This window comes from Neofelis nebulosa, chromosome 18, assembly GCF_028018385.1.
Source record: "Neofelis nebulosa isolate mNeoNeb1 chromosome 18, mNeoNeb1.pri, whole genome shotgun sequence".
Taxonomy (NCBI): Eukaryota; Metazoa; Chordata; class Mammalia; order Carnivora; family Felidae; genus Neofelis; species Neofelis nebulosa.
The window spans coordinates 17,445,327-17,471,762 of record NC_080799.1 but is presented as its reverse complement, the minus strand read 5'-3'; the positions used below and the strand labels follow the sequence as shown (position 1 = coordinate 17,471,762).

The 26,436-nt window shown below is 52.9% G+C and overlaps 2 protein-coding genes across 3 annotated transcripts; both read left to right on the top strand.

Annotated features, from left to right (window-relative positions):
* Positions 1-23: 23 nt before the first annotated feature.
* On the top strand, positions 24-19,480 carry FBXL19 (F-box and leucine rich repeat protein 19). Of its 2 annotated transcripts, none has more exons than XM_058710616.1 (11): positions 24-367; positions 1,684-1,884; positions 3,293-3,436; positions 3,540-3,626; positions 3,720-3,938; positions 4,445-4,606; positions 5,713-6,224; positions 12,850-13,013; positions 13,105-13,266; positions 18,622-18,840; positions 18,940-19,480. In XM_058710616.1, exons 2-11 carry the CDS (start codon positions 1,708-1,710, stop codon positions 19,116-19,118), a joined length of 2,025 nt encoding a protein of 674 aa, XP_058566599.1. In that variant the 5' UTR covers positions 24-367; positions 1,684-1,707; the 3' UTR covers positions 19,119-19,480. The 2 variants fall into 2 exon arrangements, with proteins under 2 accessions (XP_058566599.1, XP_058566600.1); XM_058710617.1 differs by having other exon boundaries at positions 25-367; positions 4,445-4,477.
* Positions 19,481-21,105: 1,625 nt separating this feature from the next.
* Positions 21,106-26,436, top strand: ORAI3 (ORAI calcium release-activated calcium modulator 3). The gene is made up of 2 exons (XM_058710626.1): positions 21,106-21,567; positions 24,941-26,436. Exons 1-2 carry the CDS (start codon positions 21,340-21,342, stop codon positions 25,598-25,600), a joined length of 888 nt encoding a protein of 295 aa, XP_058566609.1. The 5' UTR covers positions 21,106-21,339; the 3' UTR covers positions 25,601-26,436.

Genomic DNA, 26,436 nt, shown 5'->3' with positions numbered 1-26,436 from the left:
TGGGGGGAGGGGAGCTGTGACTCAGACCCCGGACTGAGTGGGGCCCGGGCAGAAGCTGAGCACCCTGCGCCCGAGGAGCCCCTGTTGGCCTGGGGGGGCTGAGGGACTGAGCCCCCCAGAGCAGGACCTCCCCCTGGAAGGGCCGCGCCGCAGCCCGTGGGAGGGCCTCGCCCCTGGCGCCCCCCATCTCCACTCGCCGCCGTCCCGGCCTCCGCCGGAGGGAGGGGCCGAGCGCCCTCGGGGGGCCGTGGACCCCGGCGTTCTGAGCGTTCCGCGCCCCGCGCCGCCCGGCCCCCCCGCCGCCGATGGCCGCCGACCCGCCGGGAGCTGCCGAGAAGGGAGAGATGGCTCCCGGGACACGTGTGAGGTGGGTTCATGCGGCTCCTCCTCACCCCCAGACCTGGGCAGCTCCCACTCCCATTCATCCTCAGCCCGGCCTCTCTCTGCCTTCCCCGCCCCCAGCCTCGCCCTCTCTTTGCTCCAAACTCCTCATCTCCAGCCCTCCTTCCTGTTACCTCTCAACCCTGGGGAACTGGCCTTCCTTCCTAGACCCTGCTTCCCCTTGCAGACCCCCATCCCTGCCTGCAGTCGCCGCCCTCCAGGCCCCTCCCCTGGAGCACTGGAGGGCCCCTTCCCCCCATGGATGGGTCTGGAAGTCCCTGGAAAGGGGGAAGCTGGGGTAAGACTCTGGCCACGAAGAGACCCTCCAGGCCTGCTGAGTCTGTATGGGATCTTGGAGGATCTGGTTTCCATGGGAAGGGGAGCCCAAGGGATTCTAGACAATTAGGAATGGAAAGCAGCCTGGGAAGCTTGGAGGTTGGGGGGGAAGACATGTAGGACTGAGCCCATCCTGAGTTCTGTGGAGATGTCAGGGTGGATTCTAGAATGCCAGGGAATCTGGGAAATTGCCCAGATTGACATGAGAGATCCAAGAGGAGGGTGTCTTGGGGCAGAGGGAGCTCTGTGGGGAGCAGAGGAGTTGAGATGTTGGGCTGAGGAAGAGCTCTGAAGCAGCATTGGGGGGAGGGGTGTCTCAGAGCCCTGGGCAGCAGAGTGAATCTTTAGGGATGGGGGAGGGAAGCATCCCATTGGATGTGTTGACAATGTATAGGTTTTGGAGGAAGAGAGATTGGGTGGTAGTTGTGTGTGTGAGAGAGAGAAAGGAGGGAGGAAGAAAGGTCTGGAGCTTCTATCCAGGAATCTGTGGGTATTTTGGAGGTAAGTCTGGGAAATTTTAGGTTGGAGAATGCATGGGGTGTATTACATTTGGGTAAAAGAGGAAAAGTTGGGGCCTCTCTAAGGTAACTCCACAGAAAAGGAGCCCCTGGCTTTCCAGGGAGCTTTGGTGTGGGGATGTCAGTGCAGAGGCCCTAGTCCCTTCCTCATCTCTGGGCTAGGCAAGAGGACACTGAGGAAGTGTTAGAGGAAAGAGGAGTGAGGTCAGAAAGCCAGTTCTCAGACTCCCAGAGGAGCCAGGTGAGCTGCTTTGGAGAGAGAGGCCTTGAGTGGAGGGAGTGTTGTTCCCCCCACACCCCACCCACCTACCCTGCAGGAGGGATGACCTCCTTGTCTCTCCCTGGGTAAGAGGGCAAGCTCTGGTTGCCTAGGAAAGGGGGGATCTGCGGGAGTTTCTCAGGCCAGGGCCTCAGTGGTCTCACCTGACCTGCCACCATTTACCCATAGCCCTCGGCGTTGCTGACGCCCCCAATGTCGTCGAGCAGCCGGGGGCCGGGGGCCGGAGCGCGCCGACGCCGAACCCGCTGCCGCCGCTGCCGGGCCTGTGTGCGAACTGAGTGCGGGGACTGCCACTTCTGCCGAGACATGAAGAAGTTCGGGGGGCCCGGGCGCATGAAGCAGTCGTGCCTGCTCCGGCAGTGCACTGCCGTGAGTTCTGACCCCACCTCATCAAACACCCTTGGGGCTTTGGGTACCCTTCCCCAGCTGGCCCAAGGGCCTTTCTGGGGGTAGCTGCTTCCTGGCATGTACTGTAGAGTTGCTGTTTATTCATGAATTTTTTCACTGTGTTGTTTAAATGTCCACCAGGCCCATTTTCGCTCCAAGCTGGGGGCAATGTTAGGGAACCCAGGAGAATCTAACTAACCTAGTGCCTGCTTTCATGCTTTTCCCAGCTTCAGAAGCACAGACCCATAGAGAGCTCACCCTGCCTTGGTCTTGTACCCCTCCCTAGAGGGATTTGTGTACAGAGGCCCACTTCCAGAGCCAGCCCCTGTGAATAGGTCTTAGCCTTCTTTGGCCTCTTCCTCACCTGCCAGAGTGGTCCTGAAGTTGAGGCCAGGCTTACCCTTTGCTTGACCTTGAACAAACACTTTGAACCTCAAGGTGTCTTTTCTGTGAAACGTTTTCTTTGCCGAGTGTAAAGATTAAACAGTGGCATGGATGTGAGTGTTCCTGCTACTGGGCCCAGCACACAGTAGGTATCTGGAGAATGTGAGTTTCTTCCTTTAAGCTTCCTGGGGCTCCAGAATGTGGCCCTTCTCCAGCAGCCTTAAGGAGCCAGCTGCATCCTGCGCCCCCTCCTGGAGGACCACCACCTCCTTTTCCTTCCAGCCACTTTTTGCTGCTTCTTTACCCCACAGCACTCCCTTCTCTCCCTTTTTACCCAAACCCTTGCCTCGCTTTCCTGTTTCTCCTTTCCCGACCTACTTTTTCCTTGGGCCTGTCTCCCGACCTTCAGCGTCCCTCAGATGACTATGTGTTACCACTGCCCTTCCCAAAGTCAAGTTGTCTCAGGGCTGCTCTCTTTCTCATGGGACTTTTTAGTGTTCCCAGGAGTCTTGCCAAAACCTGGTTCATTGTAGGCTCCAGAGCAACCCTTGGGCTGCCCATTGAGCAAACTCAGAATCATCCCAAGCTGTTGCCATGTCCTCTGCAGCTCTGTCTCGGTAGTATTGTCATATTTCCCATGGTTTCTCTTCTTTGGCAAAGCCAGCTACAATTTTCAGGGTCACACACACACACCCTGATTCCAGCTGCAACATTTCCAACAGCGATAACAACTATGTATCCGGTGCCTCTCATGCATTATCTCATTCTTCCAATAGTCCCACAGAAGAAAAATGCTTAGCACCATTTTACAGATGGAGAAACAAAGACATAGGGAGGTTAAGTCACTTGTTCAAGGTTACACTGCCAAAAAGGAACAAATTCAGGATTTGATCTCTTGGCCCGTGGGTTCTGAATTTCATCCAGCATTGGCCAGGCTCCCCAGACGGAAGGGTTTCTCCCCTGTTGCTTGCTTTCAGGGTCCCTAACACCCTCTCTTCCCCAACAGCCCGTGCTCCCACACACAGCTGTGTGCCTCTTATGTGGGGAGGCTGGGAAGGAGGACACAGTGGAGGGAGAGGAAGAGAAATTTGGTTTGAGCCTCATGGAGTGTACAATCTGCAATGAGATCGTCCACCCTGGCTGCCTGAAGGTGATGGCCCTGGGGGCCCTGGAGTCTGAAGGTGATGGCCCTGGGGAATGCTGCCTCTGGGTTTACTGGCACCCTACATCCACTCCCTGCCCTCTGCCTACAGATGGGGAAGGCTGAGGGTGTCATCAATGCGGAGATCCCTAACTGCTGGGAGTGCCCTCGATGCACCCAGGAAGGCCGGACCAGCAAGGTAAGGATAGGGGCTGGGCTGGGTGCTGGACTCTGGGTAGGCAGTGGGTCGGAGAGCTGGATAGAACCTCACCCTCAGCTTCCATCTCCCCAGGATTCAGGTGAGGGACCAGGCCGCCGCAGGGCTGACAACGGCGAGGAGGGCGCCAGCCTGGGGAGTGGATGGAAGCTGACGGAGGAGCCGCCGCTTCCACCACCCCCACCCAGGCGCAAGGGCCCCCTACCTGCTGGGCCCCCCCCAGAGGACGTGCCTGGGCCCCCCAAAAGAAAGGAGAGGGAGGCAGGGAATGAGCCCCCCACCCCAAGGAAAAAGGTGAGCCAGGGAGCATGCTCACTAGGTCTACCACAAAGGATTCTGGGAGCAGTAGTCTTGTTCCTTGTTGGGGAGGGTGGGCCTGGGACGCTGTGCTCTGTGGGTTCCCCAAGGGGTTTTTGGGAGATGTAGTTCAGGAGGTATTGGGAGGAGGATGGAGCATGCTCAGTGGGGAGGAGAGGTACAGGTGAGGTGCAACTGGTACTGGGCAGGGAAGCTTTGGGAGCTCAGGGTGCTTCAGGTAGGAGGGAGAGAGCCTGCTCAATTTAGCTGCTACAGAGGAAGAAGGAGGGGCTGGGAAGGGCCTGAGGGGGAAGAAAGAGAAGATGAGAGCATGCTCAGTGAGCCAAGACACTGTTGGGTAGGTGAGCATGCTCAGAGTTCTTCCTGAGATGGGGGCTTCTGGGATTTGTAGTTTAAGAAGAGAGCATGGATCTTAGCTTTGTGGACAATGAGGGGCTAATGGGGTCTTTCCCTTTCCCCATATTTCCCTCTTACTCTGGTAGGTGAAAGGAGGCCGAGAGAGGCACCTGAAGAAGGTGGGTGGAGATGCCTGCCTCCTCCGAGGATCGGACCCAGGCGGCCCCGGCCTTCTGCCCCCCAGGGTTCTGAATCCAAGCCAGGCTTTCTCGTCCTGCCACCCTGGGCTCCCTCCCGAGAACTGGGAGGTGTGCCGGGGACCTCCTCCCTCCCCCTCCCACCTTTCCTTGCCCCACCCTCCACCCTGGAGACCGAGATCTGTCCCTTCCTGCTCACCTTGTCTGCCCCTGCCCCATTTGGCCACAATGGGCATCTGGACCCCTGGGAAGAGTGGAGGGGGAGAGGTGGGTTGGGGCCAGGCTTCAGAACTTTCCAAGAACCCTTGGGGTGTCATCTGATCCATTTGCATCATCTTTCCACATCTTAAAGGGAAAAAGAACTGAGTTCAGATCCCTGCCCACTGACTCCCTGTGTGGTCTTGGCAACTTATCAGCTGTTCTGAACCTTGGTTTCCTCATGTGTGAAGGAGATGATACTGCCTACCCTACCCACCTATCTCACAGAACTGTTTACATCTAATGAAAGTAAATGAGTTTTGTGAACTGTGAAATGTACCTAGGGTTGTGGAAAAGGAGGCCCAGAAAGGTTAAAAGACTTGCCCAGGGTCACACAGCAAGGCTGAACTTCAGGTGTCACTTTGCCCTGACACACAGATGCAAGGGTCTGCCTGATTGTGTTCAAATCCTGCTTTTGCCATTTGTCATTTTGTAATCTGGGCTAGTCAGTCTCTCAGAGCGTCTGTCTCCTCGTGTCTAAGAAGAGTGGCCCAGGTTGCCATTCCATGCAAGCACTGTGAGAGTATGTTGAGTTAGCGTGAGATGCTCTATCACTCTCACATCCTTGAACAGATACTTGGAATCGTCTAGTCCAGCATTCTGTGTTGCAGGTGATGAGCCAGGGGTTTCCAAAGGCCACAGAGAGTTCGATAGCCAAGCCGATACACAAAACTACATCTCTAACTGTTCTCCATATTTCACTGCCTTTGGAAACTCATAAGCTGTTGAAACCCATAGGGCTTTTAATTCTTTGAATCAATGCCTTCATGTGACAGATAAGGAGACCAAGGTCCAGAGGGACATGGTGTGGCTGAGGCTTCACATCATTCGGGGGCATAGCCATGACTGGAACTCGGGACTGTCTCTTGGGCTGCTCATCCCCTGCTGACTCCTCAGGGGCAGGGAGGTGGGACAGTGCACCCCAGGCCCTAGAACAGCCTCCCCCTATCTCCTTGCAGAAACCAAAGCCGCCTTTGGCCTCTGCTGAGGGCCCGGCAGTGCCGTCCCCATCGCCACAGAGGGAGAAGCTAGAACGTTTCAAGCGCATGTGCCAGCTGCTGGAGCGGGTGCCTGACACCTCCTCGTCCTCCTCAGACTCGGATTCTGACTCCGACTCTTCAGGCACATCGCTGAGTGAGGATGAGGCCCCTGGCGAGGCCCGGAATGGGCGACGGCCAGCCCGGGGCAGCTCGGGCGAGAAGGAGAACCGCGGGGGGCGGCGGGCTGTGCGCCCTGGCAGTGGGGGGCCCCTCCTCAGCTGGCCCCTGGGCCCCGCCCCACCGCCCCGGCCCCCACAGCTGGAGAGGCACGTGGTACGGCCCCCACCTCGAAGCCCTGAGCCCGACACGCTGCCTTTGGCTGCTGGATCCGACCACCCCCTGCCCCGTGCCGCCTGGCTTCGTGTCTTCCAGCACCTCGGGCCCCGAGAGCTGTGCATTTGCATGCGAGTCTGCCGGACTTGGAGCCGCTGGTGAGTGACCTGGACAGGCCTGGGTTCTCACTTGCTGTGTGACCTGCAGCAGCAGGTTGTGATCTCTTTGGCTCCTGGTCTGTAATCTGTGCACATTTTAGTCTGATACTTTTGTATTTGCTGTATGCAGGCTGCTTTCCATTTGTGAGCTCGTTGAACTCTCATAACAACTTTGTGAGGTGGGTACTATTATTCCCTTTTATAGATGAAGCTGAGGTCAAGGTCATGGAGGGACGTAGTAGAGCCAGGAATTTGAACCCAGGCCCTGTGGCTCCAGAATCTTTAATAACTATCATTTACGAATGTTCAGTATGTGCCCAGCATAGTGCTGACTGCTGGACATGCGTCACCTGACTTGTTTTTCACGCAGTCTTTTTTCTGAGGACAGTCTCATTATAGGTCCTATTTACAAAGAAGAAAGGTCTTTGCTGAGGTGGCCCCTGCCTTCTCAGAGGCAGCCATTCTTGAGACCCCTGGCTCCCTTGGTAATTTCTTTCTGCCCCGTAGCCACCACCAGCTCCCTTTGCCTATCCTCCCCTCATCTCCCCACTGCTTTCTCAACCTTGTTTGTTCAGAAATGTCGGTCATCCTCCCAAGCCCCTGGTCTTCCTCTTTGATCCTGCCCCTGACAAAATCCTCCCCCAACCCCATCAAACTCCCACCGTACTCTGTTCCCTCTACAGAGCACATAGAGGTCTTTTGCCTGCTGATCAGTTTTCACTCAATGATTCATTTTCGTGTTCATGTCCCTTGTTGGCATGGTACTTTGTCTGTTTTATCTGTATGTCCCCACCATGGGACAAGGGCAGTGTAGGTGCCTGAGAAATAATTCATTAAATGAGAACATTCAGGCTCTTTCCCAGGCACTTACTGTAGACCAGGCATTGTTTTGGGCATTTGGCAAATTGTTGGCTGACTTGTTCCTCGTAATAGCAGCCCTGTGAAGGAATGAGGGACACCTGAAGTCACAGCGCAAGTTCGTGGCTGAACTCAAACTTCAGTCCGTTTCCTTTAGACTCTGGGGCATTAGTTCATGCCTCTGGTCCCTGTGGAGGCTGTAGAGCTAAGAAGATGGGAGTACAGGCTCTGGAAGCAAATTGCCTATGGTTGCATCGTATTCTTTCTCTGATAAGCTGATGCTGCTGGGCTTAATTTAGAAGTTAAGTTTCTTAACTTCTCTGTGCCACAGTTTTTTCTTCCATCTGTGAAGCCAGGAGAACCAAAGCATTTACTTCATAGTGTCTTTGTAAGCTAATATACTTAAAGAATTGAGGATGCTACCTAGGAAATAGAAACTACTCCATGCCTTAACTGTAATCGTTATTATTCACTCAGTTGCAAATATTGACTGGAGGCACAGACTTTATATCCTCAGAACACAGGTCTGTGCCCTTGAAGAGTTCCCAGTCAACCCGCAACATAGAAGCAAATAGAGCAATTACTGGGGATCATCACCCCAGCTTGTGTAGTGATTGAGGAAATGTTTGCTGAGGCCTCCTCAAAGCCAACTCTGTGCTGGGCACGTGGGATCCAGAATTGAAGAGGACTTGATTTCTGCCTCAAGGAGAGACTTGCGACCAGAAGTGGACGAAGCAGAGAGGCTGGACTGCACAGTAATTTCTAGCTGGGGTCCTGGAGTCTGGCCTTCGTGGGTGTCATCCACTGGGACTTCCGCACTTCCTGGATGTATGGCCAGGGGTGGATAGCGATACCTTTCATGGCCTGTTTTCTCATCTTTAGTCTAGGGTTCATACTCTTACCTTGTGGGGATTAAATGAAGTGGTCCTTGCAAAGCACTTAGCACACTACCTGAAAGGCACTAAACACTATATAAAATGGTGGCTTTTGATAAGGTCGAAGGTAGGGCGGAGCAGAGGTACAGTGGGACCAGTCAGGAGGCTCGGTCAGGCCCGGGCACAGAAGTAGGGGCAGGAGGGGTAGAGAGGAGGGACTTGGAAGACGGCTATGCTCACCATTATACCACCAATGCTGGCAAGAGAGGAGGCGCTTGGGCTGAGAACTTTTTAAGAAGCAGAATGGCTTCCACTCAGTGACTAAATGGCTATGAGAGCAGCAGGGTGACTCTTTGCTGAGTTTCTGGCCCACAAGTTTCTGGGTGGGCAACAGTGCCGTTCCCTAAGCTCAGGAATACCAGAGGAGGAGCAGGTTCCAGGGAAAGCAAAGTGCTCAGCTCTGACATATTTGGCCCAAAACTTCTGTGGTCCAGTCAGGAGCTAGCAAGACAGCAGATGGATGTACAGGTCTGATGTTTGAGAGAAAGATCCAAGTTTGGAAGTTTTCATCCTATAGGTGGCAGCTTCCAGAAAGGACAGAAGACGGAATGTTAGTATTTGTGAATTAGACAAAGAGCAGCCAGAGACATGGAGGAGATGGTGGTGGTATCCTGAAGAAGAGAGATTGAGGAAGGAGTAAATGATAGGATGTTGGCGAGAGGTGGTAAGAGACCAAGAACCAGAAATGGCAATTGGATTTGCTATGAGAGGCCTTGGTATCCTTGGCTGTGCTACAAAGAGTTAGGGGGGACCAAAGCCAGGTTGCATGGAATCAAAGATGTCAGCTCCAAGGGAAGGACTTAATCTGTTTTCTTCTGCGTCCCTAGTTTCTAAGATGGTATCTGGCATACAGTAGGTTCTAAGACAGTACTTGTTTTTTTTGTTTTTTGGGTGTTTTTTAATGTTTATTTTTGAGAGAGACAGAGCGTGAGTGGGGGAGGGACAGAGAAAGAGGGAGACACAGAATCCAAAGCAGGCTCCAGGCTCTGAGCTGAGAGCCAGATGTGGGGCTCAAACCCATGAACCGCAAGATCATGACCTGAGCTGAAATCAAGAGTAGCATGCTTAAACGACTCAGCCACCCAGGCGCCCCTAAGATAGTACTTGTTGAATGGGTGAATGAATGAATGGAAGTGAGGAAATCAGGATGGTGTGTGGAAAGAGGTAGTGAGGGTGGAGCTAGAGAGGAATTTGTAGGTGGGAGAGCAGGAAGTTGTAGGCTTTCCTGTCTGGTGGCTTTTATCTTTTGGCACTGGGAGGCGAAGTCAATGTACCAAGAGCAAGGGGAGGGGGCAGCCAGAGGAAGTATGGTGGAGTTGTTGAGTCACAGGGAAGAGGGTTGGAACTTTGGAGGACATGGGCAGAGAGGGTGGCAAGGAAGGGACTAGAACACAGGGTCAGGACCAGTTGGGGGCTGGGAATAAAGGCCTGGAGATGGGTGGGTAGGAGGACAGGGGTGGCATCAGGGAGTCCAGATTGCTGAGAGGGAAGAACCAGTTTGGGCTGGTAAATCTGCATCCCCAAAGGGCCTCTGCAAGACAGAGGTTTAGAACCAGAATTTCAGATTTGGGAGGTGGGCTTAATGGGGTGCTGACTCAGTTGGGGTGGCTGGGGTCTAGGAAGAAGTGAACGGGTTAGGGAACTCACACATCAAGCCCTGACGCCCCTAGATGAGCGCATGCGGTGCCTCTTAAGAGTTCTTGCCTCTCACCTTAGGCGTCCTTCCCCAGCTTAGAAAGAACGTAGCCATGGCTCCCTGCTGCCCTCACAACAAACTCCCACAATTCTGTTGGACGTTTGTACATGTACAGTACCTCACCGACGGCACTAAGTATTTCCCACACTTCCCCCGTACGGTCTGCCTTCATCTTTGCAGCAAACCTTTGAAGTACCGCCTTTACTCTCTTACGGTTTGGAGAATGGAGGCCCAGAGAGGGTGACTCAAAGCATGGCGCTGGCAGAGCTGGGATTCAAATTCCTATCGAGCTCACACACTTTACCTCTAGGCTCTCGTGGGCATGACAGTCCAGCCTGGCATTCCAGCCCGCCTTGACACGGTGGGTCTCCCCTGGGCCTCCTCTGAGGTCTTCCCCCGGGCTTTAAACCAGTCACAATTCAGGCTCTCAATCCAGACCGGCTTGGTTTAAAGCCTGGCTTTGCTGCCACTTGGTAACTCTGGGATCTTGAACAAGTTTCTTAATCTCTTTGCCTTAACTGTTAAAAAGGAGATGATAATAACAATATTTACCTCCTAGGGCTGTTGTTGTGAGGCTAAATGCCTTATCTATAGACAAGTACCTGGCACATAGTAAACTCTCAGTAAACACTAGTTGTTAGTACCATAGACATCATCCTCACCTTCCTCATTATGGTGAGCTGATGAATTGCCCTTTGTTCCTGCTGCCTGAGTTTCTCAGGGTGCTCTGTTTTCTCTCTGTGTCCTAGGCCTGGACACTGGTTCTTCCCCATCTGGAACATAACACCCACTTTCCTCCCCTCACTAGAATAACTACTGTCTTCTTAAAGTCTCAAATCAGGCTGTCTCCCTGGGAGGCTCCTTGTCCAGTCCTCTCATTGACCCTTATTATATCCTTTGCTGCTTCAGTTACCGTGGACTGGCCGTGTTTCCCCCATTTTCTGATAGCCCAGTGGAGGCTGGGCGCTTAGGATCAGTAGGGCAATCGGTGATTGTTGGCTGCCGTTCTTAGGTTTAAACCCAGTGTCCTGGTCATTCAAGAGTAAAGGGACCAATTAGTTCAATCCCAGAAAAGTCCTGGGAGACTTCCTGGGAGAGGAGGCACTGGAGCTGTGTGTTGAAAGCTCTGGGTTGGTTGGCATTTCTGGCAGAAGCACAACATGTACCAATCTATGTTGGCTCCAGGCAGCATTGTATGTCAATAAGCAGGCAGGTCGTTTGGCCTGGCTATCGTGAAGTGGGATACAGAAACAACTGGGGGGCCCGTGTGTGCCTCCAGGGAGAAGGGTTCCCTTCTAGCTGTGGAAGATCCAGGAGGACTTCAAGATGATAGTGGCAGTTGAGCTGAGATTCAAGACTGGGTTGGAGTGGGCAGGATTTCACTGAGTAGAAAAAGAAAAAGGGCAGGACCTAGGGGCAGAAGCTGCGTTGAGGATAGGTTGGGTTTTTTTCTTTTCTGTTTTATAATCGGAGAGATTTGCAAATGTTTATTGGTTGAGTGGAAGGAACCAGGAGAAGTAGAGGCTAGAATGCCAGAAGAGGGGGGGACGTGGTAGGAAGCAGCAGGCGGGAGTGGAGTTGTTTGGATTGAAGCCTTCAGTGTCTGTGCCCCCAGTATTCCCTAAAATGTCATACAGGGCGCTGGCGGTTTCAAGTGGCACAAAAGCATGGCTTAATCCTTCTGTTAGTTTTGAAAAGGAAGTCTCTCCATTGGGTGCTATTGTATCTTTAACACTTCTCAATACTCATCTCCCTGTTTAACAAAAATAGTCTTCAGGTGGTAGCCTAAAGCCACAGCAACACCTGCCTAGAACTTAATAGCCCTGGTCTGTTTTTATTGTACATGTTTCTAAGGTTAACATATGTATGTGAAATAATACTGCCTTTAAGTGCGAAGTGGGGATCAATTTAAAGATCAATCCATGTTCTGCACAGAAGGGGATAGCAAATAGCCGGAGTTGGGAACCACTCTCCCAGCTCAGGGCTTCTTGCAGGGAAAGCCCTTCAGTATGAGGGGTGGGAAGCAGGGAAGACACAGCCTCCTGGGCCCTTCCCACCCCTGCTGCTTCTGACACAGTCCATCTAGCCCAGTGAGAATTTCCTGACATGCCTCTGAAAACTGGAAGAGAGTTTTCTAACTAAGTCTCAAGGAACTTTAGTGTGCCACAAAGTGTTTATAGGTGACCTGGGGAGAACACTGGAAGGGTTCCTGGTAAAATAAGTTTGGGAAGCCCTTCTCTGGTTTTGCTGCATGTTGGACTAGTCAAGGCTCTCAGAAATGCTGGGATCAGGAATTCAAATTCAAATCAGGATTTGAAACTGAATCCTGGGCCCTACCAGGCCTTCCATAAACACTGATTAAGTGAATAAATGAAAAGCTGAGATGAAATGTGTTGTGGGGGAAGGCCCGGCGGAAGCTTCAGGGAATTCACACTGGCTTTGCACCATTCCTTCATTCAACAAATGTGCAACAGATCACCTGGGTGCACCTGGCACAGTGCTGGGTACTGGCCCTACCAAAGGAGAAAAGCCAGACCTGCCCTTGTAGAGCCTCCATTCTAGTTGTAGAGACACAATGATCAAAGAGAACAGGGTTGTAGGTCAAGCCTCAGGCAGTTGGCCATCAGAATGGGGCAGATGTGGCTCAAAGGCAGAGATTAATAAAGGATATGGGAAATTCCCATGAGTCATCATAACTTAGCCAGGGAGAACTCCAGAAGTCCAAGGTGGGGTGGGGGTGGGGTGGGTAGGGGCTGCTGACAGATCCCTATGGTGTTACATTAAATACACCATGTAGGGTGTTTGTGTCTTTGCTAAAATGCTTTATAAGCTGTAATGCCTAAAAACATACAGAAGCCCTGTGGGGCTGACTGAGTCTGGATCATTATCCTCATTTTTTAAAGGGAGCATCTGAGGCTCAGGGAGAGGAATGGACTTGCTTGGGGTCTCACATCCAGTAGGTGATGAAATAGAACCCCAAACCCAGTGCTCTTGTCCTGAGGAGGGGAGCTTCCTGCCACCCCCTGCTGTCTTTGTGGGCCAGCCAGGCCAGAGCTGTCTGTGGCGGACCCTTAAGTAGGGAGTTTTGTGGGTTCCCTGAGAGCTGAGAGCTCTGTCTCCCTCTTGTGGCTGATAGGTGCTATGACAAGCGTCTGTGGCCTCGAATGGACCTGAGCCGGCGAAAGTCACTGACCCCGCCCATGCTCAGTGGTGTGGTTCGTCGCCAGCCCAGAGCCCTGGACCTCAGCTGGACAGGTGTCTCCAAGAAGCAGCTCATGTGGCTTCTGAACCGACTGCAAGGTAGGGTTGGATGGCAAGGTAGGACAGAGTGAAGAGGGAGACGGTCCTGGGATGGAGCATCAGCTTCCTGACCTTCCCTCCAACCCCCCAGGCCTGCAGGAGCTGGTGCTCTCCGGCTGCTCCTGGCTCTCCGTCTCTGCCCTGGGCTCAGCCCCACTGCCGGCCCTGCGGCTCCTGGACCTTCGCTGGATTGAGGATGTTAAAGACTCCCAGCTGCGTGAGCTGCTGCTGCCTCCACCAGACACCAAACCAGGTGTGGCCCCTGTTGGCTCATTTGCAGAATGGGTTGGGCAAGGGGAGGGAGTGGGTATGAGGCCTCCAAGGTCTCTTCCAACTCATGCTGGATGTTAAAAGATTTGAAGAAAGGACAAGCACAAGTTTGATTAGAAGGCCTTACTTGGCCATTGTTCATCTGCTGTGCATTCCACCGTGTGATAGGAGCTGTAAGGGAACAGGGATGAAGAGGAAGTAGCCCCCTAGAGGGGAGATGGTTATGTGATGAAACATGGTATAAAACAGGAGGATGATGTAAGAATTCTGGAAGAAGCCAGGGGCATGGCTGATGGCAGATATGAGTGAAGTCACTGGGTGTGGTGGGCACTATTGGAGAGCCTCCAAAGGGAGCAGCGGCAATTGCCAGGGAAGAATGCAAGCCCAAAGAGCCAGAAGTGGATTTTTCTATGAGATATCCGTGATTTTATTTTATTTTTTAAATGTCTGTTTATTTGGGGGGGAGGACAGAGAGAGAGGGAGAATCCCAAGCAGGCTGTTAGCAGGGAGCCTGACTTGGGGCTTGAACCCACAAACCATGATGTCATGACTTGATATCATGATGATATCATGATGACCTGAACTGAAATTAAGAGTTGGGCACTTAACTGATTGAGCCATCCAGGTGCCCTGAAATATCCTTGATTTTAAATGATGGCAGTTAATTTAACATTCTTTTGCTTATTTTATATATTTTTAAATGTTTATTTTTGAGAGAGAGAGAGTGTGTGTGTGAGCAGGGGAGGGGCAGAGGGGAACAGAGGATCTGAAGTGGGTTGTGTGCTGACAGCCGTCGGCCCAATGCAGGGCTCAAACTCACAAACTCTGAGATCATGAGCTGAGGTGAAGTCCGATGCTCAGTCAACTGAGCCACCTAAAAGAATGTCACTAACATTCTTTTAAAATTCATGTGTGGACCAGTAAATATATGGCTGAGCAGTAGATTTGGCCCTTATGCCCCCTTGCCCTGTAATAAAAGGATAAGGGTTTTCCTGAGAGGATGGAGCAGAAAGAGGGAGCCAAATGACTTGGAAGGTTGCATAGGGCTGGTGGTATCATCTCCTGAGTCAGGCCAGGTACTGCCAGGTAAAGTCAGCTTTTGTTATTGAACACATAATCTGACCCTGGCCCTGTGTAGGGCCCTGGAGATCTCAAACTGAATTGGTCCCATTCCCTACACTGGTGGAACCCTAGTAATGCAGAAGAAAGAGAATCAGAAATGGAAAGTTAGGGTGTGATAATGGTAGTGGCTATGGTCAGGGCAGGGGTGGGGAGCAGTGAGAGAATTCCTCCCTGAGTTGGTGCTATTTGAACTGGGTCCTGAAAGGGACAGGGTTGTCCCAGGGAGTGTGAAGCAGGAATAAACAGTTTCTTAGGGCATGAGGCCCATACTGACAGAGGGGGGTGCTGGGAGCTGAGGCTGGTCAGATGAACAGAGGCTGGTCACAACAGAGGTGTGGGTTAGGAGCACTGAGGCCCGGAGCTTCCTTGTCTAGCCAGGAGATGTGATGCTAACAACAGCTTCTCTGGCCCCCGCTAGTCTGTTCTCCACACTGATGCCAGGGGAACCATCCAGAAGGGCAAATCTGTCCATGTCTGCCCTGTGCTCTAAATTATTTCTCATAGCCCCTTGGGGCTCTCTGGATAAAGACTAATACTTTGTCACTAAGGCATGGCATGGTCTGGCTCCCACTGACACAATACTATCCCTGCATTTCAGCCCCTCCAGCCCCAGGACCTTTGCCCAGTCTTCTTTGTCTAGAATGCTGTATCCTCCTTTGTCTAATTAACACCTAGTCATCCTTCAGGCTTCAGCATAAGTGCCACTTCCTCCTGGAAGCCCTCCAAGATCTGCGCCACCCCCCACCCCGCCCCGCACTGTGCACTAAGATCAGAGTTCCTTTAGAGCTTTGAGAGCAGGGAGGCCCTGGGTGGCTCAGTTGGTTGGGCATCTGACTTCGGCTCAGGTCATGTTTTCATGGCTTGTGAGTTTGAGCCCCGCATCAGGCTCTTGCTGACAACTCAGAGCCTGAGTCTGCTTTGGATTTTGTGTCTCCCTCCCTTCCCCCGCTCTCTCTCTCTCTCTCTCTCTCAAAAATAAATAAACATTAAAAAAAAAAAATTTAGAGCTTTGAGAGCATCCACTCCCAGCTATCACTACATAGTTGTGATTTGATGAAAACCCATTTCTTCTCTTAAGCTCCAGGAGGGCAGGGGCTGTGCTCACTCTAGCCCTTTGCTTTCACAGCTCACTTTTCAGCACCTTTCTCCCCACCCCATTCCCCTTCACAGCAGTCTTGGAAGGGGGTAGACAAACATCTAGAAGTCTCTTACTATCTGGACAAGCCACCAGAGGCCCAGAGGGACTGAGTGACTACTGCAAGGCACACAGGCAGAGCTAGCCCAGAGAACTTCCCTGTTGCCCACTCTTACCAGCATTAGACTGAATCAGGAAAGGGGGGGTGAGGGTGGGCATTGGGAACTGTTTAGTCCATGAAGTGAGAAAGTGCTGTTTGGCTGGCACACTGACCCCAGCTCCTCCTGCCTGAACTACCTGAGGAGCTTCCAAGGATGAACCTTCCAGGTCCTTAAGACCTGTTACACCCACCTTTCTTTCTTTTTTTTTTTTTAATAAATTTTTTCTTTTTAACATTTATTTATTATTGAGAGACAGAGAGACACAGATCATGAGCAGGGAAGGGGCAGAGAGAGGGGGAGACACAGAATCCAAAGCAGGCTCCAGGCTCTGAGCCGTCAGCACAGAGCCCGACGCAGGGCTTGAACTCACAAACTGCGAGATCATGACCTGAGCTGAAGTCGGACGCTTAACCGACTAAGCCACCCAGGCACCTCTACACCCACCTTTCTTATCTTGGCTCCCTGGCTCTGTGCAGCATTCCTGAAGCAAAATTTCAAGTTCTTCTATTTCCTTGCTTTCGTCCCACTGTTCTCTGCCTGGCGTGTTCTTCTCTCACTTCTCTGCATGTTTAAATCCTTGAAAGCCCAGCTAAAATGCTGCCACCTCAGTGAAATCCTTGTAGATGCCTACTTCCCCTGCGCAAGCCAGGAGTGACCTCTCTTTCCTCTGCTTCCTCCTGATGGCTTTTAGCTGTGGCCCGAGACTAAAGGCATCTGTAGGTGTATCCCCTTTCTAGGCTCTCTACTCCTTAAAGGAAAAAACGAGGTAGAATCCAGTTTGCCAAGTCAAGTGTCCACAAAGGTGGCCTGGCAGATAACAGAAGGGTTGCGCTTGGTGAATGACTTTAGGGAATAGCATCTTGCAACCCAGCTCCCAGCTAATCATTTTCAGGTGAAAAAGATAGCCCAGTGGTGCCAGATCTTATAATTTTTGAAGGAAAAGCTCTATCTAAATTTCTTTATGGAAATGTCCTTTTTGTAGCATTAGTCATTAATTTAAGAAAATTTTTAGCACTGGGGCGCCTGGGTGGCTCAGTCGTTTAAGCATCCTACTCTTGATTTCAGCTTAGGTCATGATCTCGCAGTTTGTGGGTTCAAACCCTGCATTGGGCTCTGTGCTGACCATGCAGAGCCTGCTTGGGATTCTCTCTCCCCCTCTCTTTGCCCCTCTCCTGCTCTTGCTCTCTCAAAATAAATAAACTTAAAAGAAAAAGAAAGAAGAAAATTTTTAGCACTGTGCAGACTCCATAAAACACTTGTGAAGGCTAGTTTCATAAATTTGTGACATCTGATTTAGTTTATCTGTGGGCTAGGCCAGTGCCTGGGAGGCAGATAGTGTTGTGGTATGTGGTCTGTTGTCCTACTCTGTTACTTCAGAGTCATGTGACTTCCGACAGATTGCTTAATGATTTTAACCTCAAAGTTCTCATCTGTAAGCAGGAGTGATAGTCACAGTCTCCCACAGCTGTGGTTCTTACAGTGCAGTCCAGACCAGCAGCATCAACACTACTAGAAAACTTGTTAGAAAAATAAACTCTAGGGGTGCCTGGGTGGCTCAGTCGGTTAAGTGTCTGACTTAGGCTAGGTGGTGATCTCACTGTTCATGAGTTTCAGCCCCGCATCGGGCTCTCTGCTGTCAGCACAGAGCCCACTTCAGATCCTCTGTCCCCTTCTCTCTCTGCCCCTCCTCCATTCATGCTCTCTCTCTCTCTCAAAAATAAAAACATTTAATAATAATAATAAAATAGAAACTCTGAGGCCCTACTATCTAAATTCTGGTGGCAGGGCCAGCAACCATTCTAGGCAGCCCTCCAGGGGACGCAGAAGAGTCACTGGCCTTGGGGCAGGCTGCCACTTAGCCCACCTTAGCTGGTGCCTGGCCCACACTGAGTGCTCAATTAATGATGGCTAGTGTACCCTAGGCACTTAGTTTAAAAAGCAAAAAAAAAGTAATCCAGGAATGTGGTAGATACAATAAAAGAAAAGCAGGCCACATGCTTTGGGTGTAGAGATGAGGGGCATGAGTTCTTCTACCCTGGAGATGAAGAAGAGGCCTCTAAGCTCAGACCTAAAAGCCTGGGACACCAGCCAGGCATAGGATTGAACTTCGGTGTCCACAGGCAGAGTCTCAGAGCAGGGTCACCTATGGAATTTGGCCCAGGTGTTTGGGAGCACAGGCGTGGAGTTAGGAACTGAGACAGGGATGAGACCTAATAGGAACTGGAATGTTGTAACCAAGGAGGTGCCTTCAGGGTTTTTGGTAGAGGAGCCTGTATTTGAGAACAGCTCTCTTTGGATGCGAGGAAGGAGAGGAGAGACTGGACTGGGTGAGGAGGCTGTGGCAAGAGTTCAGGCAGGAGTGGTGTTACCCCAGAGGGGTGTCTGGGGAATGGAGAAAAAGGGATTCAGCTGATGATGTTACTAATGGAAGGAGAGGGAAGTAGGAGGGGAGCCTGGGATGGCAGTTCCATTGGGGATGGCATTTGTTGGATGAGTGAATATATATTGAGCACCTATGTCCCAATTGTTAGGGATAGAGCAAGAACAAGACACAAACTCTTGCCTTGGTGGAACTTACATTCTAGTGGGAGGAGAGAAAAAAAGATGTCACATGTTAGAAAAGGGGAAAAAATAATGCAGGGAAAAGGGAGGAGTATGTGGAATGTTACCGAGTCAAATGGAGTAATCATGGAGGGTCTCATTAGGGAGGTGATGTGAACAGTGAACAGATTAGATGAGGTCAGGTTGTGTGGTTGTGTGGGTGTTTGGGAGAAGAGTAGGTGGTGCAGGTGGAGGCTCTCTTATCTCGGAAGCAGTTTATGGATCGGTGAGGAATAGGTGTGGAGACACAGGTAGGCTAGATGCCTAGGTTTGGGCACAGGAGCGGCCAGGAGTGCTGATCTCTCACCTGCCTGCCCAGGGCAAACAGAGAGCCGTGGGCGGCTGCAGGGGGTAGCAGAGCTGCGCCTGGCGGGCCTGGAGCTGACAGATGCCTCCCTGCGGCTCCTCCTGCGCCACGCACCCCAGCTGAGCGCCCTGGACCTGAGCCACTGCGCCCACGTCGGAGATCCCAGTGTCCACCTACTCACAGCCCCCACTTCCCCACTCCGGGAGACCCTGGTGCACCTCAATCTTGCTGGTAAGCAATCTGTCCATCCTGCTAGTGTGTTTGTCCCCAAGACCGGTGGCCACCCTCTGCTCACCTTCCTAGTCTCAGTTACCTCTACCCCACCCCTAGGTTGCCACCGCCTCACGGACCACTGCCTCCCGCTGTTCCGCCGCTGCCCGCGCCTCCGCCGCCTAGACCTGCGCTCCTGCCGCCAGCTCTCACCTGAAGCTTGTGCCCGGCTGGCAGCCGCTGGGCCCCCTGGCCCCTTCCGCTGCCCAGAGGAGAAGCTACTTCTCAAGGACAGCTAGTTGGGTGCCCCCCCCACCCTCCCCCAGGACTCATCAGGAGCCTGGACCTCGGGCCTTCATTTTATCCCTGCCAGGAGGCCAGGTTACCCACCTCATGACTTGGGATTCCTGCCCAGGGACTCGAGCCAGCCTCCCCCTCTTTCTGCCCCCTGCACTGATATCTCTGGGGGTCTCTCCTTCCCATCCCCTCTCCCTTCCACCTGCTTCATTGTCCATCCCCTGGGGGGAGTGGGTCAGAGGTACTGGGGGTTGCTGAGCCAAAGGGATGGTGGGAGGGGGGTAAGGTGCAAGTTTGAGGGAGGGAAATCGGGGAAAGGGTATCTGCACACAGGATACTGGGAGCCAGGGGGCTGGGGGAGGTGGAGGATGGGCTGGGGGAGGGGGGACAGAAAGCAGACCACCAAGGGTTCAGGGAACAAAGACCAGATACTTGGAGTTGGGGGGTGGGGGGGGGCCAAAAAGGGAAACCAGAGGAGTAATTGGGGATCCACATGTCAGAGATGGGGGGAATCGGGGAAACAGGGGAAAGCCAGGGCTGAGCGAGGGGTGGGGGCAAAGAGCAGGTGTGGGGGCAGTAGTACCCCCTCAGGGGGTCACACCCCTCTCCTAACTCCCTCCCCAGATTTCAGTTCCTTCCCCCCATAAGCCCTGACTCCTTGAACGTCACTGACAATGGCAGCTATTGCGAGGAGTGGGGGCCCGCGGGGTTCAGCGCGGCCCAGGGGAGTGGTGAGGGGTACCCCAGCCCCCTGCCTGCCTCCCCACACAATACTTGAACATTCATCTGTACTGAAGTGTTACTTGAACCGGGGGAACCTCGGACCTGGGGGAGCCAGAGTGAGGGGACTGATCCGCTTGGACTGAGACTGAGACTGGACCAGTGGGCACCCTGCTTGGACTGCGCCACCCCCAGGCTCTCTCATGCTTTACTGTATTGAGCAGCTCCACCCTCCTGACCGGGGGTGGGGGAGGGGGTGGGGTGCCAGCCCAATGATGGGAAAGATGGGACTCCTCCAGCCTGGCTCTTCCCTCTCTTTCATCGTCATGGAAACTTGTATCCCATTTGCCCAGGGAACTGCCACTCCTGGTTGCCATGGAAATAGCAGCCAATGGACACCTCCCAAAGCCAGTGCTAAGGCTGGAAATGGCCCCTCTTAGTTGCCATGGGAACTTAGTAACAGACTCTTGGCCCTCCCCTGCCCCCCTCCAGGATGGGGGCGGGGTTTGAGGAGGCAGGGGGAGGAGTTGGGGCCAGGTCCCGCCCCTCAGCCCCGGCCTCCCGGGGCAGCCGGGTTGTACCATGTAGGGGAGGGGGAATCTATCCACATACCTCAGGTAACAGGGAGGTGCGAGGGTGGGGGGAGGGACTGGGCGGACCAAAGGCCGGAGGGGAGGGGGTTCTGGGTATGGCGAAAGGCTTGATAATGGGACCGCTTGGGGAGGGGGAGGAGGCAGCCCGGCGGGGGCAAATGGGGGTCCCAGCCGGGCTGGGCCCCTGGGCCCCGGGTCTGTACAATACGGTTTGCTATAAAACTCAAAATCTTCCAGCCAGTGCTGCCGCGTTCGTGTGTGTCTCTTCGGCGTTGGGGTGGGGGTAGAGCTGGCCTGACTGGAATGCTCATGCTTTGGGCCTCCCGAAGGGGGCTGCTTGGATGGATCTGGGAGTTCTTCGCGTCCCCTAAGCTTCCCGGAACTGAGGACGCCGGACGTCCTGTGATCCCTAAAGGTGGATAGGTTTACCTTTCGCCAGCTCATCATTTAGGGGGGAGGGGATTGGAGGTCTGGACATTAGGGGGTGTCCAGATGTGCCTCAATGGTCCAGGGCTCGGGGACCCCCAAGTCACACGCTGGGGCTAGGCGTTTGCCTCCTCGGGGTTCCGGCACCTGGGCGATAGTGAAGTGGCCTTGGGTCGCGGGGTCCCTCGGGATCTCGGCCCACAGTCCCCCGGCTCCACCCCATCATGTGGCCGCTCCGACTCCGCCTCCGTCCTAGTTCCGGTTTCGGCCTCTGCTGTCCCGCTTTGGCCCCTAGGTCTCCCTGCAGACGCCTGCTCTTTCGGCTTCGCCTGGGCGCCTCTTCGTGGGAGCCCGCCGCCCGCATCCCCGCTAGCCCCGCCGTGGGATGGGGCCTTCTGCCGGCCGGGGCCTGCCCTCCTGGGGCCCCCAGGGCGACTCGGGGCCCCCGTGACCGCCCAGCCCGCCCAGTGCTGCGGCCCCCAGGATGAAGGGCGGCGAGGGGGACGCGGGCGAACAGGCCCCGCTGAACCCGGAGGCCGAGAGCCCCGCGGGCTCGGCCACGTACCGAGAGTTCGTGCACCGGGGCTACTTGGACCTCATGGGGGCCAGTCAGCACTCGCTGCGGGCGCTCAGCTGGCGCCGCCTCTACCTCAGCCGGGCCAAGCTCAAAGCCTCCAGCCGCACGTCTGCCCTGCTCTCGGGCTTCGCCATGGTGAGGGGAGGGAAGGGGCGCACAGGGTGGGGGTGAGGCACATGGGGGCATGGGGTCGTGGACGAAGTAAACGGGTACCCACGGGAGACGGGACAGAGGAAGGGGTTTTTAAGAGGTAAAGGAGTACAAACAAGGTCCCAAGGGACTACTCCAGTCCCTTTTTCTGAGAGTGTGTGTGTGTGTAAGTAAGTGTGTAAGAAGACCCCTAGCATAAACCGGGCCAGAAGGAGGATAAACAAGCCCGAAAGGTGTCCTGAGGGGAGACAAATCACCAACGGGGATATATATGCAAGGGTGGGGCAAAGAGGTCCCAAAGGAGCACGGTCCCAGGCAGAAGTCCTTACTAGGTTACCATGAGAGATTCAAAGGCAAATCAGAGTTTGGTGGGAGCTATAAAAACAGGGCTGGGAGAGTCAAAGACAAAAAAATGAATAAACGTAGTCACCCAGCTGAAGGGGGCCCCATCCCAAGGAGGGTGGCCAGTTCCTAGCAATCACAAAGAGTGCTTGGTGTAACGCAGGACAGCTCTGAGCAGAGAGGATGCCTGTGAGGAAGCTGCTGGGGAAAGAAGCTGATTAGGAAGCTGATATGTGATTTCGGAACTGATAAACTGCAGGTGTGGGAGGATGATATCAGCCAACAGGCCCAGCGGAGGAAATGGGATTGAGGGAATCTCAGGGTCAGGAGGAGTCAGCAGACACAAACCCTGGCTCCTCCCAGCCTGTGGCCAGCTGTGTGACCCTGAACAGGCATCCTCCCCCTCGCAGTCCAGTGGGAAACTGAGATCATGGAGGGTGCGCTCTCTGTAGCTTGCAAGTACCCGCCCCAGGATGAGCTGATTCTTGTCATCAAACTCTAGATCCCAGCATGTCAGAACAAGACACACATCAGAGATGGCTCAGCCTGTCTGTTAATTGGAGAGGCATGGAAGCCAAGGCCCAGAATGGGGCAGTGCCTCTGCCAAGAGCACTCAGCAGATGAAGGATACAGAATGAACTAGGGCCCAGGATCACTGGACTCTGTTAGTTCAGAGTTTCCTCACCAACACAACAGGAAAAAGCAAGCAAGCTGGTGGGGAGTCTTCATAGGAACGTACGGACATGGGGATAGAGGAGTCACAACACTAGGTGATTTGAGTTAGTCTCTGCCTCTTTCTCTTTACCATAGCCTATGTATTTGAATGATGAGAGGAAAAGTCTACCCTTAAGGGTCATCCGAGTTCTATCATTTTCTGTATAGGGACCCAGTATCCATAGGCCAGTCCAGTTTTCCTGATGTGGGGTCAGCTAGAGACAGTGAAGTGGCTCTTTTTCTCCTGTACAGACTGTAGAGGAAAGGAAGCAACTTCCTGGACCTAGCTGAGAGAGGTCCCTCACCCCCATCCATCCATGGTCCAGCCTGTTCCCAAGGGGACAATCTGGCCTGCTGCTGGACTTGCATGTTGCTGAGGTGACAGCTTAAGCACCAGGACCTTCTCTGCAGGATCAAAAGACCAGATGAGTAGGTTCTGGGGGCAGACTGGCCCCACTCTGGCCAGGGGAGAGCAAGACTGGGTCAGGCTCTGGGAGAAACCAGGACTAGGCCTGGCCCAGATCACTGTCAGTGGAAAACACCTGCTAACACTCACCATGGCCCAATTTCCCAAAATACTTAGCCTTGTCTTCCTACCACCACCTTCCAGGTTCTGTACCTTCTTTCTCTCAGCCCCAGAGCAATATAATGGATCCTGTAAGAACTAGGCATGGGGAAAGATCCAGATTCTGGTATCTGGGTAGCCTGGGTTAGAATAACATACAAATTGTATTACACTGTCATGCAGTACCAGACAATGTGCTTAGAGCTTTTACGTGCATCACGTTTATTATTCTATGAAGTAGGTACCACTACTATGGCCATTTTACAGATGCGAAAACAGGATCAGAGTTGTTAAGACACCTGCCCAGGATCCCACAGCAAGTAAGTGGCAGAATTTGAACTTAGGTAGTCTGACTCTAGAATCCAAATTTACACAAGCCTAGAACAGGATCACCAGCGCAAATGTTTGCAAAGGACAGGCAGTTTAATATGGACTCCAAGTTGGCTGGGTGGGGACTGTGGCTATCAGGAGACCCCATGACCTGTCCAAAGGGAGCAGGGGAGCAGTCATGACTCAATTCTAGCTGGTAGTTGCCATGCAGGAATGTGGGCCTAGTGTAACCAGATCTTCCAAATTTTCAAGAGGATCCAGAAATAGAGATATTTATATGAAATCTCTAGAGTTAAAAACAATTTTTTTTTTAATGTTTATTTATTTTTGAGAGACAGCATGATCAGGGGAGGGGCAGAGAGAGAGGGAGACACAGAATCTGAAGCAGGCTCCAGGTTCTGAGCTGTCAGCACAGAGCACAATGCAGGGCTCAAACTCACAAGCCGAGAGGTCATGACCTGAGCCAAAGCTGGACGCCTAACTGACTGAGCCATCCAGGTGCCCTGAAATCTCTAGAGTTTTAAAAGTTCAACCTAATTCCTTAAAAAACACAGTGTATGAGCCAAGCAAAACATGTGCAAAGCTGGCTTGGATTCATGGTATACCAATTTGCAGGCACTAGCCTTAGACTTCGGTGTTTTTTTGTTTTGTTTTTAATTTTTTTAATGTTTATTTTTTGAGAGGGAGAGAGAGAGTGCAAGTGGGGGAGATGCAGAGAGAGAGGGAGACACAGAATCTGAAGCAGGCTCCAGGCTCTGAGCTGTCAGCACAGAACCCGATGCGAAGCTCGAATCCATGAGCCATGAGATCATGACCTGAGCCGAAGGTGGCCCAGTTAATCAACTGAGCCACCCAGGCACCCCAGACTTCAGTGTTAATAACACTATTGACAGTGTTAAGAACACTGGTGTTAATAACAGTTAATAATTAATAATAACAACACAATTAACTAGCACATACTCTGTGCCTTATACCATTCTTATTACTTGGTGTACATTATCTCATTTAATTTTCACAACAACCCTGTAAGGCAGGTAGATATTATTATCAATCCCCACTTTCCAGATGAGGAAATTAAGGCATAGAGCTATATGTCACTTGTCAGCTTGTAGAGGTGAGAGTGAACCCAGTTGGCCCAGCTCCAGAATCTGTTTTTTAACCCCTAGGTGATAACAAGGTAAGATTTCCAGAAATGTGTCATCCAGCTCTCTCAATAGCCAGGTGCAGAAACCAAAGCCAGTACAGGACAGAGCCTTACCGAGGCTACCAATTCATTCACTCAACAGAGACTAAGCACCTTCTTCCTGCCAGGCACCTAGGGATACCTTGGTAATGTATACCAACAGGTAAAACAACCCTCTACTGCCAAAGAGGTTATAGGCACTCAATCCATCTCTGTCCCCACAGGTGGCCATGGTGGAGGTACAGCTGGAGAGCAACCACGAATACCCGCCAGGCCTGCTGGTGGCCTTTAGTGCCTGCACCACCGTGCTAGTGGCTGTGCACCTCTTTGCACTCATGGTCTCCACCTGTCTGCTGCCCCACATAGAAGCCGTTAGCAACATCCACAACCTCAACTCTGTCCACCAGTCTCCACACCAGCGACTCCACCGCTATGTGGAGCTGGCCTGGGGCTTCTCCACTGCCTTGGGCACCTTCCTTTTCCTCGCTGAAGTTGTTCTGGTTGGCTGGGTCAAGTTTGTGCCCATTGGGGCACCCTCGGGCACACCAGCCCCTTTGGTACCTGCCTCCCAGGTGCCTGGGACTCTGTCACCAGTGACCACCTCCCTTAGTCCAGCTTCCAAGCCATCCTTTACTTCCGTAGCCCCATCACAGGCTGAGCCATCTGAGGCCTGCCCACCCCGGCAAGCATGTGTTGGTGGAGGAGCCCATGGACCAGGCTGGCAAGCAGCTATGGCCTCCACAGCAATCATGGTACCTGTGGGGCTTGTATTCGTGGCCTTTGCCCTGCATTTCTATCGCTCCTTGGTGGCACATAAGACAGACCGCCACAAGCAAGAGTTAGAGGAGCTGAGTCGCCTGCAGGGGGAGCTGCAGGCTGTGTGAGGCTGATGTCAACCACTACTGTAAACACTGCCTCCCTCCGGTCTGCAAGAGGACCCAGGTCCACAGACCCCATTCCTTGCCCCTGCCAGGAGCCACCCCTGTGGCCACTCCCAGGTAGAGACCAGACTCCTGGTTTCCGAGTCCTTTGGGGTGGGCCTCGGGGGCAGCTTTTACATTCCCAGGGATTCTCCTCGTTGTCAGTCTATCCCAGTCTGTCTATATCTGGGCTGGGAGGAGCAGAGGAGGAAGTAGAAGGTCTTCAGTCCAAGTCTCATGTAGCTAGAGGGGAGGCAGGGAGACCGTGGTCAGACCTTTGGTGCTGACCCTTAACACCTTAACCCTGTACAGGATGTGGAAGTCAGAGGTTACACACCCACCCAGCTGCATCAGAAGGTAGCTAACTCTTGCTTTATTTTTGTAGAATCTACTTTATGGTTGGCATTTTGAGAAAGCTTTTCCCCATCTCCAGATTTTGGTGGTTTCCACATTTTTGCTTTAGTTGCTGAAGAGAAGGATTTGGGTGTTTCTAACCCAGACATAGGTCCACTCTTTCCTAGGAGGAGCCTCGCTATTTTTGGAGGTTCAAGTGCCTGCCCCACTGCCCTAGACCCACACTTAAGCTTCTGCGTCTGGTTCTCACTCTCCTGGGCCAGGGCTGGAGATCGGAGATCTTTGGAGACTGAGGGCCTGTGTGCCCAACCTGACTCTCTAGTAAGGGTTTGGGGTGCGGAGGTTTTAAGGGAGAGGATCCAGTCACTAGCCCTTGGAATACAGAGCTATTCTCACACTGAATTTTTGATGCACCTTGTTTTGTATAATAAAATGTGTTTCACAGA

What these genes read in the sequence shown, in the direction of transcription:
- FBXL19 (XM_058710616.1), top strand. Translation starts at nt 1,708, where the DNA reads ATGTCGTCGAGCAGCCGGGGGCCGGGGGCCGGAGCGCGCCGACGCCGA. An exon ending in TGCTCCGGCAGTGCACTGCC is followed by an intron (nt 1,885 to 3,292) that starts GTGAGTTCTGAC and finishes CTTCCCCAACAG; the next exon opens with CCCGTGCTCCCACACACAGC. An exon ending in GGTGCACCTCAATCTTGCTG is followed by an intron (nt 18,841 to 18,939) that starts GTAAGCAATCTG and finishes CCCCACCCCTAG; the next exon opens with GTTGCCACCGCCTCACGGAC.
- ORAI3 (XM_058710626.1), top strand. Translation starts at nt 21,340, where the DNA reads ATGAAGGGCGGCGAGGGGGACGCGGGCGAACAGGCCCCGCTGAACCCG. An exon ending in TGCTCTCGGGCTTCGCCATG is followed by an intron (nt 21,568 to 24,940) that starts GTGAGGGGAGGG and finishes CTGTCCCCACAG; the next exon opens with GTGGCCATGGTGGAGGTACA.